Source organism: Oryx dammah, unplaced genomic scaffold, assembly GCF_014754425.2.
Source record: "Oryx dammah isolate SB20612 unplaced genomic scaffold, SCBI_Odam_1.1 HiC_scaffold_13, whole genome shotgun sequence".
NCBI classification, from domain to species: Eukaryota; Metazoa; Chordata; class Mammalia; order Artiodactyla; family Bovidae; genus Oryx; species Oryx dammah.
This window is the reverse complement of record NW_024070197.1, coordinates 11,285,609-11,303,989: the sequence shown is the minus strand read 5'-3', so window position 1 is coordinate 11,303,989 and position 18,381 is coordinate 11,285,609. Positions and strand designations below refer to the sequence as shown.

The following is an 18,381-nucleotide window of genomic DNA, read 5'->3' as shown; positions in this document are numbered from 1 at the left end:
GCAAACTCCAGGGGACAGTGAAGGAAGGGAAGCATGGTGTGCTGCAGTCCATGGGGTCGCAAAGAGTCAGACACGACTGAGCAACTGAACAACACACTATATCTTGGAGCATCTAGAGAACCTCCTCTTGCATAGGGCCCAGAAGCCCTAGAATGTCCTTTGGTGATGTCTCCCAATCATGATACAAATTGCCGCTAAAACTCCTAGAGGGCCCCCAAACGTTTTGGCTTTCTGGTATTAGGGGTGGGAGGAAATACAAGTTTTAGCAACTTTCCCTTTGTTTTGGGACAACAACAAAAAAAAATCCATTCCAACATACCTTTTCTTCTGGATCTCCAAAACATCTTTGACTTGGCAGGTGCCCATATTTTTCTGAGACAGAACCTTCTATAATGTGCATAGATCTATAATCAGTGAATCCATTGCACCTGTTTCACTGTTCATTTGGTGTTGGTGGTTTAGTTGCTCAGTTGTGTCCAATTCTTTGTAACCCTGTGGACTGTAGCCCACCAGGCTCCTCTGTCCATGGAGTTTCCCAGGCAAGAATACTGGAGTGGGTTGCCATTTCCTTCTCCAGGGCATCTTCCTGACCCAGGGCTTGAACTGCATTGCAAGTGGATTCATTACTGAATGAGCCACCAGGTATTCTTGGAAAATCATAATTCCAGAAAAGGATGTGATTTTTCTAGTTCCTGGGATGGCTTTAGGGTGGGTTCTTTGTGCCACGGGTGAGCAGTCCTTTAGAGAGGAGACATCACAGAGTCTGGATGCAGTGCCAGCTTCAACTTCTGGAAACCCTGGGGAAGAAAGGAGACCATTGGTCAAAGAGAGACATTATGGTGTATTGGATCCTACTGACTACCAACCCAATCATTATTCCCACATTCTTTTTTGCTAATCCAATCTTGGATTTATTGGGAAGGTTGGAGGTAAAGAAGTTCAGTTTATGAAGTGAGCCTGTGTCTAACTAGTTCTTAAGGAGATGATGCCCTCTCTGGGGCTGAGATTGTAGCAGCCCCTTGCCTTCCAGCTCTAGCTGTCCAAGCCTGCCTCTCTGCCTCTGGGCAGAGAGGGGCCTGTATGCCCTTATGGCAGAAAGTGAAGAAGAAAGTGAAGCCTCTTGATGAAAGTGAACAACAAGACTGAAAAAGTTGGCTTAAAACTCAACATTCAGAAAACTAAGATCATGGCATCTGGTGCCATCACTTCATGGCAAATAGATGGGGAAACAGTGGAAACAGTAACAGACTTCATTTTCTTAGGCTCCAAAATCACTGCAGATTATGACTGCAGCCATCTTTTAATGAAATTAAAAGACACTTGCTCCTTGGAAGAACAGCTATGACCAACCGAGATAGCATATTAAAAAGCAGAAATATTACTTTACCAACAAAGGTCCATCTAGTCAAAACTATGGTTTTTCCAGTAGTCATGTATGGATGTGCTGCTGCTGCTAAGTCGCTTCAGTCGTGTCCGACTCTGTGTGACCCCATAGACGGCAGCCCACCAGGCTCCCCCGTCCCTAGGATTCTCCAGGCAAGAACACTGGAGTGGGTTGCTATTTCCTTCTCCAATGCATGAAAGTGAAAAGTGAAAGGGAAGTTGCTCAGTCGTGTCTGACTCTTTGCGACCCCATGGACTGCAGCCTACCAGGCTCCTCTGTCCATGGGATTTTCCAGGCAAGAGTCCTGGAGTGGGGTGCCATCGCCTTCTCTGGTATGGATGTGAGGGTTGGACTAAAAAGAAAGCTGAGTGCCAAAGAATTGATGCTTTTGAATTGTGGTGTTGGAGAAGACTCTTGAGAGTCCCTTGGACTACAAGGAGATCAAACCAGTCAATCCTAAAGGAAATCAGTCCTGAATATTCATTAGAAGGACTGATGATGAAGCTGAAACTCCAATACTTTGGCCACCTGATGAGAAGAACTGACTCATTGGGAAAGACCCTGATGCTTGGAAAGGTTGAAGACGGAAGGAGAAGGGGACAACAGAGAATGAGATGGGACGCGATGGACATGACTTTGAGTAAACTCCGGGAGTTGGTGATGGACAGGGAAGCCTGGCTGCAGTCCATGGGTTCGCAAGAGTCCTACACGACTGTGACTGAACTGAACTGAAGGAGATGATGTCGCCCCCTAGAGGACATTTTGGAAATTATGGAGGGAAATTATTTTTGCTTGTCAATTGGTTCTCAAGGGGACAATATTGCTCCCTTGGGGACGTTTTGGAAATTTTCGTGGACTTTTGAGGCATCACAATAATGAGGGGGCTGTTACCAGATCTAGAAGGTAGAGGTGGGGATGATAGAATGTTCTGCAACATTAGTTTGTGAATAATGGGGAAAACTGTTTATGCTAAGTTATATTAAGCTGTCATGCTGAACTTTTCCAGTTCTTTAGGAATTTTGTACATAGCAAAGTCATGGTAGACTCTTGGAGATAAACGCACACCAACACTTTTGGAATAAGAGTGTTTTGGAACTCAGTAGAAGTGGTGGTTGCCAGTGGTGGCTCTACTCGATGTCACTGAATTGGTCACTTTATTTATTTTTTAATTTGTATTTTAGATTAAACTATAGCTGATTTACAACGTTGTGTTGGTTTCAGATATACAACAAAGTGATTCAGTTATACATTTAAAATTTTTTTTCAAATTCTTTTTCCAATTAGGTTATTACAGAGTATTAAGCAGAATTCCTTGTGCTACATAATAGATATTTGTTGATTTTCTATTTTAAATATAGTGGTGTATATATGTTCAGTCCCAAACCTTCAATTTATCCCTCCTCCACCAAATTAGTCTCTTTAAAATGGTTAATTTGGGGTATTCCTTGGCAGTCCAAAATATTTTATGTTATGTGAATTTCACATGAGTAAAATTTCACTCAGGACACTCCCTAACCAAATGCAAATAAGTACATGCCCTGGATCTTTAAGGTCAATTTCAAGATAAATATATTAACAAATCATTCAAAGTTCCGAGTCTGTGTTTGCAACTCAAAAAAGTTTCACTTAGAATTTCCTGGTGGTACAGAGGATAAGAGATCTTGCTCACCTCAAACGGAGAAAGTCTGCACGGAGCAATGAAGACATAGTGCTACCAAAAATCAATAAATTTAAAAAAAGAGTTTGATTCCTCTATTTTCCTATGATCCGTGTGTGTGTGTGTGTGTTTAGTCAGTCATGTCTTACTCTTTGCGACCCCATGGACTGTAGCCTCTAGGCTCCTCTGTCCATGGGGATTCTCCAGGCAAGAATATTGGAATGGGTTGCCGTGCCCTCCTCCAGGGGATCTTCCCTACCCAGGGATAGAACCCAGGTCTCCCGCATTGCAGACAGATTCTTTGTTCACTTTAATAACACAAGGCAACTCAGCAAAAGTGTTTATTTCCAAAGGCTTATCCAAAAAATACTTGATATAGCCCTTTGCTGCCCAGTCATTCCATGACTTCTAAACATCTTTCCTGAGCAGAGGTTGTTTGATTCTATCTTTGGCATTTTCCCCACAGAAGTTATTTGATCCTGTCATTGATATTTTCCCCTTTGATTGGAAAACAGTAACACAGCAGAGTGCAATAGCTTTAAATTTAGAACTTAAAAAACAAGGTTTTAAAAAAGAAAAAACCCACAGTTTTATTTTGGAAAAATTCAAAGATACACAAAAATAGAGGGAAGAAAAAAGTGAAAGTCATATATATATCATCCAAATTAAACAATTATAATCTCATAGCCAGATAACCAACAAGGATTTACCATATAGCAGAAGACCTGTGCTCATCATTTTGTAATAACCAATAAGGGAAAAGAGTCTGAAATAAACAGTTTATGTGTATGTGAAAAGTGATACAAATGAACTAATTTACAAAACAAAAAGAGACACACACATAGAAAACAAATTTATGGTTACCAAAAGGGAATGGAGAGGAGGGCTAAATTAGGAGTTTGGGATTAACACATACACTGTTGTAAAGAATCTGTCTGCCAATGCTGGAGACACGAGTCTCAGGTTTGACCTCTGGGTGGGGAAGATCCCCTGAAGAAGGAAATGGCAACCCATTCCAGTATTCTTGCCTGGAGAACCCCATGGACAGAGAAGCATGGTGGGCTACAGTCCACAGAGTCACAGAGTCAGACACGATTGAGCAGGTGAGCATACATGCATATAATATAATACAGTACATACATTACATTATACAGACTGATGAATTTACATCTGTACAAAGTATTATAGGTCAAATCATGTCTCCAAGAAGATATGTTCAAATCTCAATCCCTACTACCTATGAATGTGAGCTTATTTAGAAACAGGATAGGATTCTTTACCACTGTGCCACCTGGCAAGCCCCTTATTATAGTATACTTTTATTAAAACGTATTTGTTTTCAAGACTCCACTTATCCTTTGACTTTCATAGTTTCTACTCTAAACAGCAGAAACTGTGTCTACAGAATGGCTTAGAAAGCGTGATTAAAATCTGTACAGACCCATGAGAGATGCCAAGTCACTTCAGTCGTGTCCGACTCTGTGAGACCCCATAGACGGCAGTCCACCAGGCTCCCCCGTCCCTGGGGTTCTCCAGGCAAGAACACTGGAGTGGGTTGCCATTTCCTTCTCCAATGCGTGAAAGTGAAAAGTGAACGTGAAGTCGCTCAGTCGTGTCCGACCCTTAGCAACCCCATGGACTGTAGCCTGCCAGGCTCCTCCGTCCATGGGATTTTCCAGGCAAGAGTACTGGAGTGGGGTGCCGTTGTCGTCTCTGCCATGAGAGATACCCAGAGCTTAATCCAATGTCATTTTTTAAAAACTGAAGCATAGTTGGCTAATGATGTTGTGTTAGTTTCAGGTGAACAGCAAAGTGATTCAGTCATACATATTCTTCAAAATCTTTTCTTCTACAGATTATTACAAGGTGTTGAGTATAGTTCCCTGTACTATACAGGGAGTCCTTGTTGGTTATCTCGTTTATATTCAGTAGCATGTATGTGTTAACCCCAAACTCCTAATCTGTCTCTCTATCTGTTGTCTTTTATTTATTTATGGCTGAACCACCAGGCATGTGCGATCTTCCTTAGCCAGAGATTGAATGTGTGCCCCTCTGCAGTGGAAGTGCAGAGTCCTAACCACTGGACAGCCAGGGAATTCCACCCCTTCCCCATGTCTTTTATCTATTTTTTTTTAATTTAAGTTTTAAAAAACTTTATTTTGTATTGGGGTATGGCCGATTAACAATGTTGTGATAGCTTTGGGTGAACAGTGAAGGGACTCAGCCATACACATACCTCCCCCCCATGTCTTTTAAATACCCCTAAGAGTTACATGGTTCTAACAGGAAGAGGAGGAAAAGAATTCAGACTAGAATGAAACAAGACACAGACCTTTGTTCCACAGTTCTCCACCCTGACTGCCTTTTAGAATCATCTGGGGAGCATTTGGTAAAAATCCCAAAGTCTCAGCTCCACCCCGAACCAATTAAGCCGTCTCTGAAGGTGGGGTTTGGGCACTGTCTTCACTAAAAAGCTCTCCAGACAATCCTAATGTACAGGTGGGATTGAGAACCACTGCGTTGGTGAATGGTGAGCAGTCACCTGGGTGGAGGTAATTATGTAATCCTTAAACCCAGGAGCCTGATGTATTGAATAACTGCTCTCCTCCCCCTTTAAGTTACTCTGTCACAGTTTGGGCAGCTGTTCTGATGAGGTGTTGCTAAAAAGCAAATTGCCCCATGGGTATCTACCCAAGAGAAATGAAAACTGTGTCTCAAAGAGATATTTGTGTGCCAGTGTTCACAGCTGCATTATTCACTATAGTTGAAACGGTAGAAACAAACCAAATGTCTATTGATGGATGAATGGATAAGCAAAATGTGGTATATACTCACAATAGAATATACTCAGTCTTAAAGAGTCTCCGCCTGCAATGTGGAGTTCTCCTGGGTTCAATCCCTGTACTGGCGACTAAGCACACACAATGATCACATATTACAATTAACAAATAGATTGCGAGGCTTTAAAAAAAAAATACACACTTTAATCCAATGTTGTATGTCAATTATACGTCAGTTAAAAACAAAACAAATCATTATTTTGCCTCTTGATTGATGCTTTGTCTCCTGGGGTCACCATGGCTCAGTCACCTGACTTCTCTTCCTCTCCTGTTTACTTGGTTATCACTTCCTCTAAGAAATGTTCCCTAAGCCCACAGTGCAAAACACTCCCCCTACAGGTTATCTGTTGCCTAGCATGGGGCTGGGCAATGAGGAGTTAGTGGCTTAGTGTTAGTCTCTCAGTCGTGTCCGACTCTTTGCAACCCCATGGGCCGTAGCCCTCCAGGCTCCTCTGTCCATGGGATTCTCTAGGCAAGAATACTGGAGTGGGTTGCCATGCCCTTCTCCAGGGCATCTTCCCCACCCAGCAATCAAACCTGGGTCTCCAACAGTGCAGGTAGATTCTTTACCACCTGAGCCACCAGGGAAGCAGGCATTGAAGATGTCCCCAGGGAAATGTAAATGAATGAACCCATCAGAGAGACTAAATTCAGAAAGATGGAGAGTGAGTTTGCATTCTCAGAATACTCTTTCCTGACTCCTACACTAAATTAGACACTATTGTAGCTCCTTCTTTCCCTTGACAGCACTTCTCAAAGTTTCTATTTATTTTTATACCACTTTCAGCAGAGAAAGAGCACTAGAGTTAGAAAGAGAAAGGAAGCTGGGGTCAGGCAATAAGGGAGAGTGTAAGAAGGGAGAAAATTGGGTGGGGAGAGTATTCAGGTTTTCTAATGCTCTGTGGCAAGTGTCAGCACACTTGTGCCAAAGGGCTTTCTGGTTCTTAGTTCCTGGACCAGGAATTGAACTCACGACCCGGCACTGCAAGCTGCCGAGTCTTAACCACTGGACAGCCAGGGAATTCACAGTAAACATTTATTTTACTTACAGCTCAGTACTTTGGGCAGAGCTTGGCAAGAATAGCTTCTCTCTGCTCCCTCTGGGGTGATTTTCTGCCAGAGGATCAAATCTCCTTTCAAGATGGCGCCCTCACATGGCCAGAAGGATGGTCCTGGATGTTGGCTGGAGCTGTCGGCCTGGCCGAGGGTCAGAAGCTTTGGTCCCTTTCCATGTAAGACTTCTCCATAGGCTGTTTTGGCTTCTACTAGCGTGGAAGCTGGGGTTAAGAACAAGCGTCCCAAGAAACAGATAGTGGAAGTTGACCACTTCCTTTTTTAAAAACAGCTTCACTGAGATATTCACACACTATGCAATTCCCTCATTGAAAGTGTACAATTCAGGGACTTCCCTGGTGGTCCAGTGGCTAACATTCTGCACTCTCAATGCAAGAGGCCAGAGTTCAATCGTTGGTCAGGGAACTATATCCCCAATGCCACAGCTAAGACTTGACGCAGCCAAATACATAAATATTTTTTTTAAGTGTACAATTCAGTCTCTTTGGGTATATTACATTATTAATTTTTAAAAATTTTACTCATTTTTTTATTTCAAATCATTTTCAAATGTACAATTCAATGGAATTAAGTATGTTAAATGTCAGACAGCCATCACCACTGCCTAATTCTTCTTTCATCACCTTTTGTACCTGAGTTCTTTCAATTAACATAATATTCTCAAGGTTCATCCAAGTTATGGCCTGTATCAGTGCTTCATCCTTTTTATGGGTGAATATTTTTTCATTGTATTGTTTTACCACATTTTTTTAAAATCCACTCATCACTTGATGGATGGATTGGGTTGTTTCACATTTGGCTTTTGTGAATAATTGTTGTCATAAAGATTGGCATACAAATATCTGTTTGAGTCTCTGCAAATGGAAATGCTGGGTCCTATGATAATTCAAAGTTTCGCTTTTTCAAAGGGAGGTTGCCCATTTCTTAAGGGCTGGACCCAAACATTGGCCTAGCATTCACTTCTATCATATATTATTAATCAAGCAGCCGTAGAGCACAGATTCAAGGACAGGAGATCTAGATTCCTTCCCTCCCTCCCAATACAAATGAAGAATATCAAAAGATTTGAGGACATGTTTTACCCCTCCCACAGAAAGTCTGGGAGGGAGAGGCGGTGGTGAGGGCCAAGGAGAGACTCTCAAGGAGTCAGACAAAGAGAATTAACTCAGACTCTGGGTCTTGGCAGGGGAAGCCATGCTCTCAGCTTGGGGTTCTTTCGCTGGTTTGGTAGTTTCAATCTTTATTGACTGCAAATCTCAGCTGAAAGTTTACACTCTCAAAATATCTTTTCCTGACTCCTACATTAAGTCAGATACTGTCATATCTCCCTTTTCTTGTCTCTTTCTCAAAGTTCTATTTCTTTTATTTTTTTAATTAAAAAATACATTTATTCGTTTTTGGCTGTGCTGGGTGTTTGTTCCTATGAGGGTTTTTCTCTAGTTGCTGTGAGCCGGGGTCAGTCTGTAGCTACAGTGAGTGGGCTTCTCATCACAGTGGCTTCTCTTGCAGAGCACCGGCTCTAGGGTGCGAGGCTTCAGCAGTTGGAGCTCTCAGGCTCTAGAGCACAGGCTCAGTAGTTGTGGTGAACGGGCTTAGTTGCTCCAACGCATATGGGATCTTCCCAGATCAAGGCTTGAACCCATGTCCCCTGCATTGGCAGGTGGATTCTTTACGACTGAGCCACCAGGGAAGCCCTAAATTTTTAATTTTTTTGGCCATACCCCAAGGCTTGTGGGATCGTAGTTCCCCAGACAGCAAGCGCAGAGACCTAACCACTGGAGTTCCCTGGAGTGTGTCCAAGTTTATCATGATTGTATCCCCAGGGCCTGGCCCAAAGTTGAATACATAGTTGGAATTTGGTAAATAGTTGTTGAGTAGTTGCAATAGTGAATGCCTTTGATGAAGTACTGTCTGTCCTCCCTACTAGAGTGTCAGCACCACACAGGGCAGGTGTTTCCTTTGTTCACTGTATTTTCGAAAGATGTGTAGTCAGTGGAGTAACTTGCCTCCAGGATGGTCCCCAAATGATCTTTGCCCTCTAGTATTCACACCCTTGTATAATCCCCTCCTGCAATAAACCGAGCTGGCCAGTACGTGGCCAATAGCATACTGGTGAGAACGCGTGACTTTTAAAGTGGCTCTGAGGATCACTTGCTCTGGGGTATGCCAGTCAGTATGTCATGAAGACACTCTAGCAGGCTGGTGGATAGTCCCAGAGGGAGAAGAATTGAGGTCCCCAGCCATCAGCCAACATCAACTTCCCAGCCACATGAGTGAGTCATTTTGGAAGGAGATCTTCCCCCACCCGAAGCCATCAGAAAAGTTGTAGCCCCAGCTGCAATCTGACTTCGTCCCTATGAAAAACCTTGAGCCAGAACTACCCCTCCAAACTGCTCCTGAATTCCTGATTCACAGAAACTCTAAGAGATAACAAATATCTATTGTTGTAAGTCCTTATATAATTTGTTCCATAACCATAACCAACACAGTAGGTATTGCTACCCTTTTCTGAATCCCAGAGTCATATTGCAAAAGGGGAAGAAATATCTATCTCTGAGGTTCATAGAGAAGGTACCTCACTGGGCAAGGTCATAGAACATGTGTGTGCATGTGACTATGTGCTAGGCTGCTTCAGTTGTCTGACTCTTTGAGACCCAGTGGACAGTAGCCCCAGGCTCCTCTGTCCATGGGATTCTCCAGGCAATAATACTGGAGTGGGTTGCCATGCCCTCCTCCAGGGGATTTTCCCGACCCGGGGATTGATCCCATGTCTCCTATGTCTCCTGGATGGGCAGGCAGTTTCTTTAGCACTAGGTCAGAGAACATGCTGCTGCTGCTGCTAAGTCGCTTCAGTCGTGTCCGACTCTGTGCGACCTGAGAGACGGCAGCCCACCAGGCTCTGCCATCCCTGGGATTCTCCAGGCAAGAACACTGGAGTGGGCTGCCATTTCCTTCTCCAGTGCATAAAAGTGAAAAGTGAAAGTGAAGTCGTTCAGTCATCTCCAACTCTTCATGACCCCATGGACTGCAGCCTACCAGGCTCCCCATCCATGGGATTTTCCAGGCAAGAGTACTGGAGTGGGTTGTCATTGCCTTCTCCGAGGTCAGAGAACATAGTAAGAGCTTAATGTACCACCAGAAGTGTAACTTCCTGAGGAAGCATGTGGGTCTGGGTTTGAATCCTAGCTTCACTACTCCTAAGATATTAATACTTTGTTCGGGCCACTAATACTTAACTTTGCTGGATCTCACACTCTTCAGCTAAGAAATGGGAATATTAAAGAATGTATCTACTCTTCCAAGGGTTAGAGAAATAATCCGTGTAAAGCCCATTTAAGCTCCCTGAGAGGGCAGATACTGTTTTTTCTTTTTCACTGTTCTATCCCTAGCACAAGGATTGGTGGTTGACAATTTATTAATAAATATTTGTAGAATGAGCAATAAAAAGGCACTTTGCCTAAGTACACATTAGCTATTACTAGCCTATAAGGTCCTACATGGGGCTTTCCAGGTGGCTAAATGCTAAAGAATCCGCCTGCCAATGCATGAGACATAGGTTCAATCCTTGCGTTGGGAAGATCCCCTGGAGAAGGAAATGGCAACCCACTTCAGCATTCTTGACTGGAAAATTCCACGGACAGAGGAGACTAGTAGGTTACATTCCTTGGGGTTGCAAAGAGTCAGACACAACTTAGTGGTGGTGGTGATTTAGTTGCTCAGTCGTGTCCCACTCTTGCAACCCCATGGACTAACCTACAAGGCTTCTCTGTCCATGGAATTCTCTAGGCAAGAATACTGGAGTGGGCTGCCATTTCCTTTTCCAGGGGATCTTCCCAACCCAGGAATTGAACCCTGGTCTCCTGCACTGCAGGCAGATTCTTTACTGACTGAACTCGGAGGGAAGCCCCACATTTATTGTTTAGTGACTAAACAATAAAAAAAGGTCCTAGTGATTTCCCACCTGCTTCATTTTATGATTTAATCTCGTGCCATTTGCCACCCTCTCACTCTGCTCTATCTGCCCTCCCCTCTCCATGCTGCTGCTGCTGCTGCTGCTGCTAAGTCACTTCAGTCATGTCCGACTCTGTGTGACCCCATAGACGGAAGCCCACCAGGCTCCCCTGTCCCTGGGATTCTCCAGGCAAGAACACTGGAGTGGGTTGCCATTTCTTTCTCCAATGCATGAAAGTGAAAAGTGAAAGTGAAGTCGCTCAGTCGTGTGCGACCCTCAGCGACCCCATGGACTGCAGCCTGCCAGGCTCCTCCGTCCATGGGATTCTCCAGGCAAGAGTACTGGAGTGGGGTGCCATTGCCTTCTCCCCGCCTCTCCATAGCTCCTCAAATATGTGCCAGCTTCAGGGCTTTTGCACCTGCTGGCCTCACCACCCCAAGAAATACTCCATCTACATAGCTTGTTATTGCAGCTCCTTCTGCTCTCTGCTCAATGTCACCTTTTCTGAGAGACCTCCTCTGGCCACTCCCGTCACCCTCTAGTCCCATATCCTGTTTTACTTTTTTCCAAAACATTTACTGAGGGCCTGACTTCTCCTCCCCCTTCCCCCATTTGGGCTGTCTTCAGTGTAATGTAAGCTCCATGAGGGCAGGGCTTTGTCTATTTTACTTGCCACTCTATTTCACAACGCCCGCGTTGCCAGGATTCAGCAGATTTAATTATATTTGCTGGATTTACAGCCACATAAACGACCACCTCGGAGAAGGCAATGGCACCCCACTCCAGTACTCTTGGCTGGAAAATCCCATGGACGGAGGAGCCTGGGGGGCTGCAGTCCATGGGATCGCTAAGAGTCGGACACGACTAAGCGACTTCAATTTCACTTTTCACTTTTATGCATTGGAGAAGGAAATGGCAACCCACTCCAGTGTTCTTGTCTGGAGAATTCCAGGGATGGGGGAGCCTGGTGGGCTGCCGTCTATGGGGTCGCGCAGAGTCGGACAAGACTGAAGCGACTTAGCAGCAGTAGCAGCAGCAAACGACAACCTGGCTTCTCTGGTGGCTCAGACGGTAAGGCATCTGCCTGCAATGTGGGACACCAGGGTTCGATCCCTGGGTAGGGAAGATCCGCTGGAGAAGGAAATGGCATCCCACTGCTGTAACGTTGCCTGTAAAATCCCAGGGACGGGATTGCTACGGTCCATGGGGTCGCAAAGAGTCGGACAAGATTGAGCAACTTCACTTTCCTTTCCTTTCCTTTACAAACCACCACCTGGGTAGTCCCGTGGGGCTAGAAGCCGCGGCGACTTTTGGCCAGGATTGGCCACAGACTCCGTCACGTGACTGGCTGTGTCCCGCCCGCCTTGGAGGCTAAGGAGGTGCACGTGGTTTCGACTCCGGGGCGGGGGGGGGTGGGGCGCTGGAGGAGGTACTGCGCAGGCGCCATCCGTGGCGCAGGCGCAGACGCCTCCCAGGCGCGCGGCCGGTGGCGGTTGGCGGCGTGTGGGGCCGGCTGGCGGTTGCCGGGAGCGGGACCAGAGCTCAGGCAGCTAGAGCCGGCGCCATGGTGGAGAAGGAGGAGGCGGGCGGCGGTATCAGCGAGGAGGAGGCGGCGCAGTATGACCGGCAGATCCGTCTTTGGGGATTGGAGGCCCAGAAACGGTCAGGGCTGGTGCGGCTTGTGGTGGGGGGGTGGGTTGAGGATCTGCAGGGGGCGTCTGGCCTGAGGCGTTGGCGGTCTTCGGGGAGCCGGACGGTTTAATTTGAAAAGAGGAGGCGGGAATCGTTTCAGGCGTGGGCGCCCTCCTGAGAGGACTGGAGGGGGTAGATTTGGTCTGCTTCCTCAGAAGCTTTGGGAAGCAGGGACGTCCCAGTTGGTGGGAGGGTCATTCCGAGGGGTTGGCGGCCTCTCGAAGGGGAGGTTCAGGGACTCGACGCCCGAAGGGAGTGATGGTGGGATTTGGATCGGGGTTGCGGGCTTAGGGAATAGGAGAAGGGAGGAATGCCTGGAAACGGTGAAGTTGCGGGGGGAGGGCATAGTTGATTCATTCATAGGTACCAGGAACCTCGTCTCGGCTGGCCGCTGGGGGAGACTGGCGAGCCAAACAGATGCGAACTTGCATTCGTTCTTGTGGCCTCTAAGTGGTGGGCCAGTCTGAGAGAATGAGGGCTTTTTTTGTTTTGTTTTGTTTTGTTTTGAGGAATTTTGGAGTACTTTATTTCAAGTGGGCATCCCGAGAGGCTCGGAGGGTCTCGGGGCGCTGGAGGTACCCGAAGAGGCTTCTTCTGTGTAGATCTGGGGATGTCTCCAGAGAGGACAGGATTGGGCATACCTTCGTCTTGGGCAAGTAATTTTCCGAGGGGATGAAGTCTTTGAAAGAGGCGATGGATTTGATCAGATATTTATTGAGCACCTACCACAGACACCGTTGTAGGCACTGAGTGGGTGTCAGTGAACGATGGAGACTACATTCTTGTGGGGAAGGCAGTAAACCTAAAGAAATAGCAAAATATTGGGCAATGCAAGAGCCAGGGAGAAAAAATAAAGCAGGAAAAGAGGATCAACAAAGGATGGTGAGGTGGAAGAGCTGTTTTAAAAATTTATTTATTTTTGGCTGTGCTGGGTCTTCCTTGCTCTGTGGGCTTCTCATTGTGGGGACTTTTCTTGGTGCAGAGCGGGGCCTCTAGGGTTCTCAGGCTTCAGTAGTTGTGTCTCCTGGGCTCTAGAGCTAGGGCTTAGTTGTGGCGCACAGGCTTAGTTGCTCGGTGGCATGTAGAATCTTCCCTGGATCAGGGATCAAATCCTTTGTTGGTAGAGGGGTTCTTCACCACTGAGCCACCAGGGAAACCGTCCCCCCCCCCCTTTTGTTTTACTGGAGTATAGTTGCTTTACAGTGTTGTGTTAGTGGGAGGGCTGCTTTGATAGGGTGGCCAGGGGAGTTATCTGAGAGGTAACACTGAGCCTCGGTTCTGTATGCAAGGAAGGAGGCAAAGAGCTGTGTGGTCATCTCGAAGGACCTTTTAACCTCAGAGAACAGCAAAATCCTGGAGGCCAGGGCATGCTTGGCAAAATAGAGCAACAAAAGTGGCTGGAACCAAATCTGGGGAAGCTTTTTAATACTAAGTGCTGAGGAACCTGTTGGAGAGTTTTGAGCCAGAGAAGTAACACGATCTGCTTTGTGTTTGAAAAGGATCACTCTTCTCTGTTCAAGTGTGCAGAAGTGGGAAGAAGGATTCTGGTTAGGAGGTAGCTGTGGTAATCCCCTTGAGATGGAAGTAGTGACCGCTTGGAACTCTAGTGAAGTGAAGTCGCTCAGTCGTGTCCGACTCTTTGCGACCCCGTGGACGGTAGCCCACCAGGCTCTTCCGTCCATGGGATTCTCCAGGCAAGAATACTGACTGGAGTGGGTTGCCATTTCCTTCTCCAGGGGATCTTCCTGACCCAGGGATTGAACCCAGGTCTCCCACATTGCAGGCAGACGCTTTAACCTCTGAGCCACCAGGGAACTCTAGTGAAGGGGTCAAATATAGATTCTTACAATTTGAAGGTAGAGGGGACAGGCTTTGCTGAAGGATTCAATGTGTGGGGTGTGAAACACAGAACTCAAGGATGCCTCCAAGGTTTTGGGCCTAAGCAAGTGGAAAGATGGAAGTGCCTTTACTGAGAGAGGTGGGGAAACTGGAGGTGTGGTGGGAAGAATCGGGAGTTTGCTTTTGGACTTAGGTTTTAACTGTTTACTAGTAGACATATAAGTAGCAGTGTAAGAGTGATTGAGTTCAGTAATGAGGTCTGGGTGATGGGGAGTGATTATGTGATGTGAGGGCATACAAAGTGGAGAATTACTTGATTGAAGGATTGGGGAGGCAGGCAGGTCACGAGAATTTAGTTTGAGGGGTGAGAGCTTGTAGAATTTTTTGGTGAGAGTGTGTGTGTTGGGGGTGAGGTGGGGGTTACTTCAGGCTCATTCTGGAATCTTCTGTGATTGTGGAGGAAGGTACATCATGAGGTATTAGTAAGCATTGGTCTGAGGGTTGGACGCACCTGAAGTAGATGATTGATAAATAATGAGAATGGGCTTGAAGACATAGGTGGGGTGGATTGAACTTAGGGTCACCTGATTGAAGGATTGAAGTGTTAGGAGGTCCTAAAGAATTGGGACGCGAATCCTGGGTGTTCTGGAAGGATTGATCCAAGGGTTTGGGAACAGCAGGTCTGTCTTATTTGAAGTGGTATAGTGTCGGTGAGGATTTAACTAGAATTAGTGAGGGAGCTGTCAGAGGCTTCGGAACCCGTGATTTATCTGAGGAGCAATAAAGGATGGATGGGGGCTCTTGAGGGAGAGAAGACCTAAGGGGCAAATCAGAGTCAGGGTAAGGAATTCTTGGGAGGTTGGAGTTATTCTGAGGAGATGGAAATGTACTAAGCTTAGTGGAGAACCTGAAAAGGGTTGGCTGAGGGTCCTGGGGGAAGGAAGGGGTTACCTATCATTTGAGAGCTATAGATTTGTAGACAGTCTCACAGAGTTGATAAAATGCTCTCAAGTCTCATAGCAGCTCTTTGGAGAAGGAAGGCAGTGGTTTCTTCCTCTGTTCAGAAACGAAGGAAGCACCACAAAGCAAACTGATTCGTCTCTAAGGGAACTCCAGGTGGGGATAGGAGAGCTTCGGAGACTGGAGTAACTTCGTGCAATAGAAAGCAGCCTGGGAGTCGACAACTGCATTCTGGCTACAGGTTTGCCTCTGACTCTGTCATGTTGGACCGGGGTTGTCAGAGAATTGTAAGGGAGAGAAATCATAATAAAAATGGCCTTCAGGGGAACTGAGTCTGGAGGTTAAAAACGGGTGTATCTCTCATACAGTGTTTTAATTTTTTTGAAATTAGTTGCCAGCATTAAAAATTCTAAAAGAAGTGGCCAAATTTGGGACAATTTGAGCATGGAAAGAATAAAATCGACCTCACTTAGAAATATTTAATAATGTATTTTCTGATGTGATGATATAAGAACCTTAATGCATCATCTTTGATGTTTTCCTACCAAATGTATTTTACCCTAATCATGTTTTTAGAGAACAGGGGAACAGGTTAAAGGACACTGTTGAGGTAATGATGAGATGTCCAGGATGTGGACATTTTACAAGACAGCTGCCCTGGTTCTCTTCCAGAAGTCAGTGTCATGGAAAAAGCAAGCAGTGGGACTGTTCTCAATTAAGAGAGTAAAGTGGTGGAGCCAAATGCAAGGTGTGATCCTAATTGGATCCTCGTTCAAAAAGAAAACTTCTCTAAAAAAATATCTTTTAGACAATAGGGGAAATTTGAGTATTCAGTCCTGTTAGACAATTTGGGGAATTATTTTCTAGATGTGATAGTAGTGTGGTTATGAAGGAGAACATCATATTTTTGGAGCTGCAAGCTAAAGGTGTGAAGGGCTGCCTTGTCAGCACATGGGTAAAGCCAGCAGGGTAAAATATTAACTCTCTATTTTTCTGTATGTTGGAATTTTTTAATGAGAAGTTGGGAAAATGTCTCTGTCTCCCAACTACTCCCCACGCTCCCCACATTTGGGGATGTCACAGTTTCTGATTTCTGTCTTTTGAAAAGTAGTTAAGGTCGGACAATAAGGTCAGACATCCCTACATCGGTTGGATCGAAGTGGAGGCTGTTTGTCTTACAGAGAGCTTATGTGGCCATGGTCTCCATCAGCTCTGCTTCAATCACTGATGGAACTGCCCGGCCCTAAGCATGTGAGTTTGCAGCTCTTGGTGTGTGCCCAGCCCATGTTGTGGTTGAGGTTCAGGGAAGGGAGCCAGCTCTCCCAAGGTCACACACCAAGTAAATAGAAGTGGGACTTCTATCTAAGCTGGTAACTTCAGGTTCACTGCCGGTTTCCATGATAGCTCATTTGCTACCCTGGAGGAGCTCATTCTTTCAATTAGAGTAACATAAAGGAGAGCATTGAAGCTAGCAGCCCTGGTCGTTCTCAGACCATGTGCTTCAGTAGTTTTTGCACTGCGTTTCGAACCAGAGGCCCATTTATCCCCGTCTCAGAGTGAAGAAGGAAGGTGCCGTGGAAGAGAGAAGTAGAAGATAAGCTTTGTGAGGGTAGTCGCTTTGAAATGTCCGATAATTGAGATGTGGACTTTGACCTGTCGCTGTGAAATTCCCAGTGCTTTGTTGAGTGGATGGAACGGTTGTAGGCGGCAAAGACCTGGGAAGTCCAGAAACCTGGGTTCAATTCCCAGCTGTGCTCGCTGGCTCTCTGGCCTCGGGTGCGTCACACAGTTCCTTGGCCTTAGGTCCCACATGTGCACAGAGGAGGGGTGAGTGTGACTAAATCTTTAAGGACTCAGTGTTGAAGTTTTAACCTTACAGGATTGGGACTCCCAAAAACTTTGCTATTTTGAAACACTCATCATCCTACACAGCTGCTGTTGAGACAGCACTTGAGTTGGTTCCATGGGCACCTAGTTGTCATGAAAGTCACTGAGCCTGTACTGGAAGCCAGTCCTGGTGGTTTCATATAAGGATCCATTTTCTAGTGATTAGTAGTTGAGTTTGAATCCAGAACTTCTTAGTTATCTAACCTTGGATACATTTCTTAACTTCTCTGTGCTTCAGTTTTCTCACTTATCAAATGAAAATAACAGAATCTACATTATAAGATTTTTGAGAAAGATGGGACTTCCCTGGCGGGCCAGTGCTTAGGACTCCTGGCTTTCACTGTGAAGGATCTGGGTTCAGTCCCTGGTTGGGGAACTAAGATCCTACATGCTGTACAGTGCAGCAAAAAAAAAAAAAATTAAATTGAGAAATGAGATGAAGCACGAATAGGGTCCATGCACAGAAAGCATTCAGTGAATTCTAACTACCATTCTTTGACAAATATAAGTTACAGCAACAAAAGACAAGGAACTAAATAGGAAATGGGTTGTGATAAATAAGATACAGCAGGTGTCAGTGGGATGCCAGGAAACTCCAGAAGGACAAGCTAGACTGTGGGAGGAGCAGGTTTGCCCAAGCAGATTGAGGTGGGGAACACCAAGTACTGTACTGTGGGTCTTCCCTGGTGTCTCAGCAGTAAGAATCCACCTGCCAGTGCGGGAGATGCAGGAGGCTTGGTTCTAGTGCCGGGTCAGGAAGACTCCCTGGAGGAGGGCATGGCAGCCATGCCTGGGAAGTCCCATGGACAGAGGAGCCTGGCATGGGGTCACAAAGAGTTGTATATGACTTAGCAATTAAACAACAACAACTGTACTGTTGATTGAAAAAGAGAAGAATTTTTTGAAGCAGGAAATGGTCAAATCTGCCAAGTGGTCCCATCATTTATCTGGTTGCACTGACCAGAAACCTAGGAGCTCTTTATTCATCTCTGTCCTTTCTGTCTTCGTCCAGTCTCCTGGGAAGCCCTCAGGGCTCTGCTTCAAGGTTCTCTCATCTGCCTTTTTTCATTACACTCATCATCTCAGATCACCTCTA

At 45.7% G+C, this 18,381-nt stretch overlaps 1 protein-coding gene across 1 annotated transcript in view; it reads left to right on the top strand.

Moving 5' to 3' along the window:
- The first annotated feature begins 12,351 nt into the window (after window positions 1-12,351).
- Window positions 12,352-18,381, top strand: part of SAE1 (SUMO1 activating enzyme subunit 1) — a 60,456-nt gene continuing 54,426 nt past the window's right edge. The window contains exon 1 of the mRNA XM_040252451.1: window positions 12,352-12,569. Coding sequence (XP_040108385.1) covers window positions 12,472-12,569 — 98 coding nt within the window. The 5' untranslated portion in view covers window positions 12,352-12,471. The remainder of the gene's footprint in view (window positions 12,570-18,381) is intronic.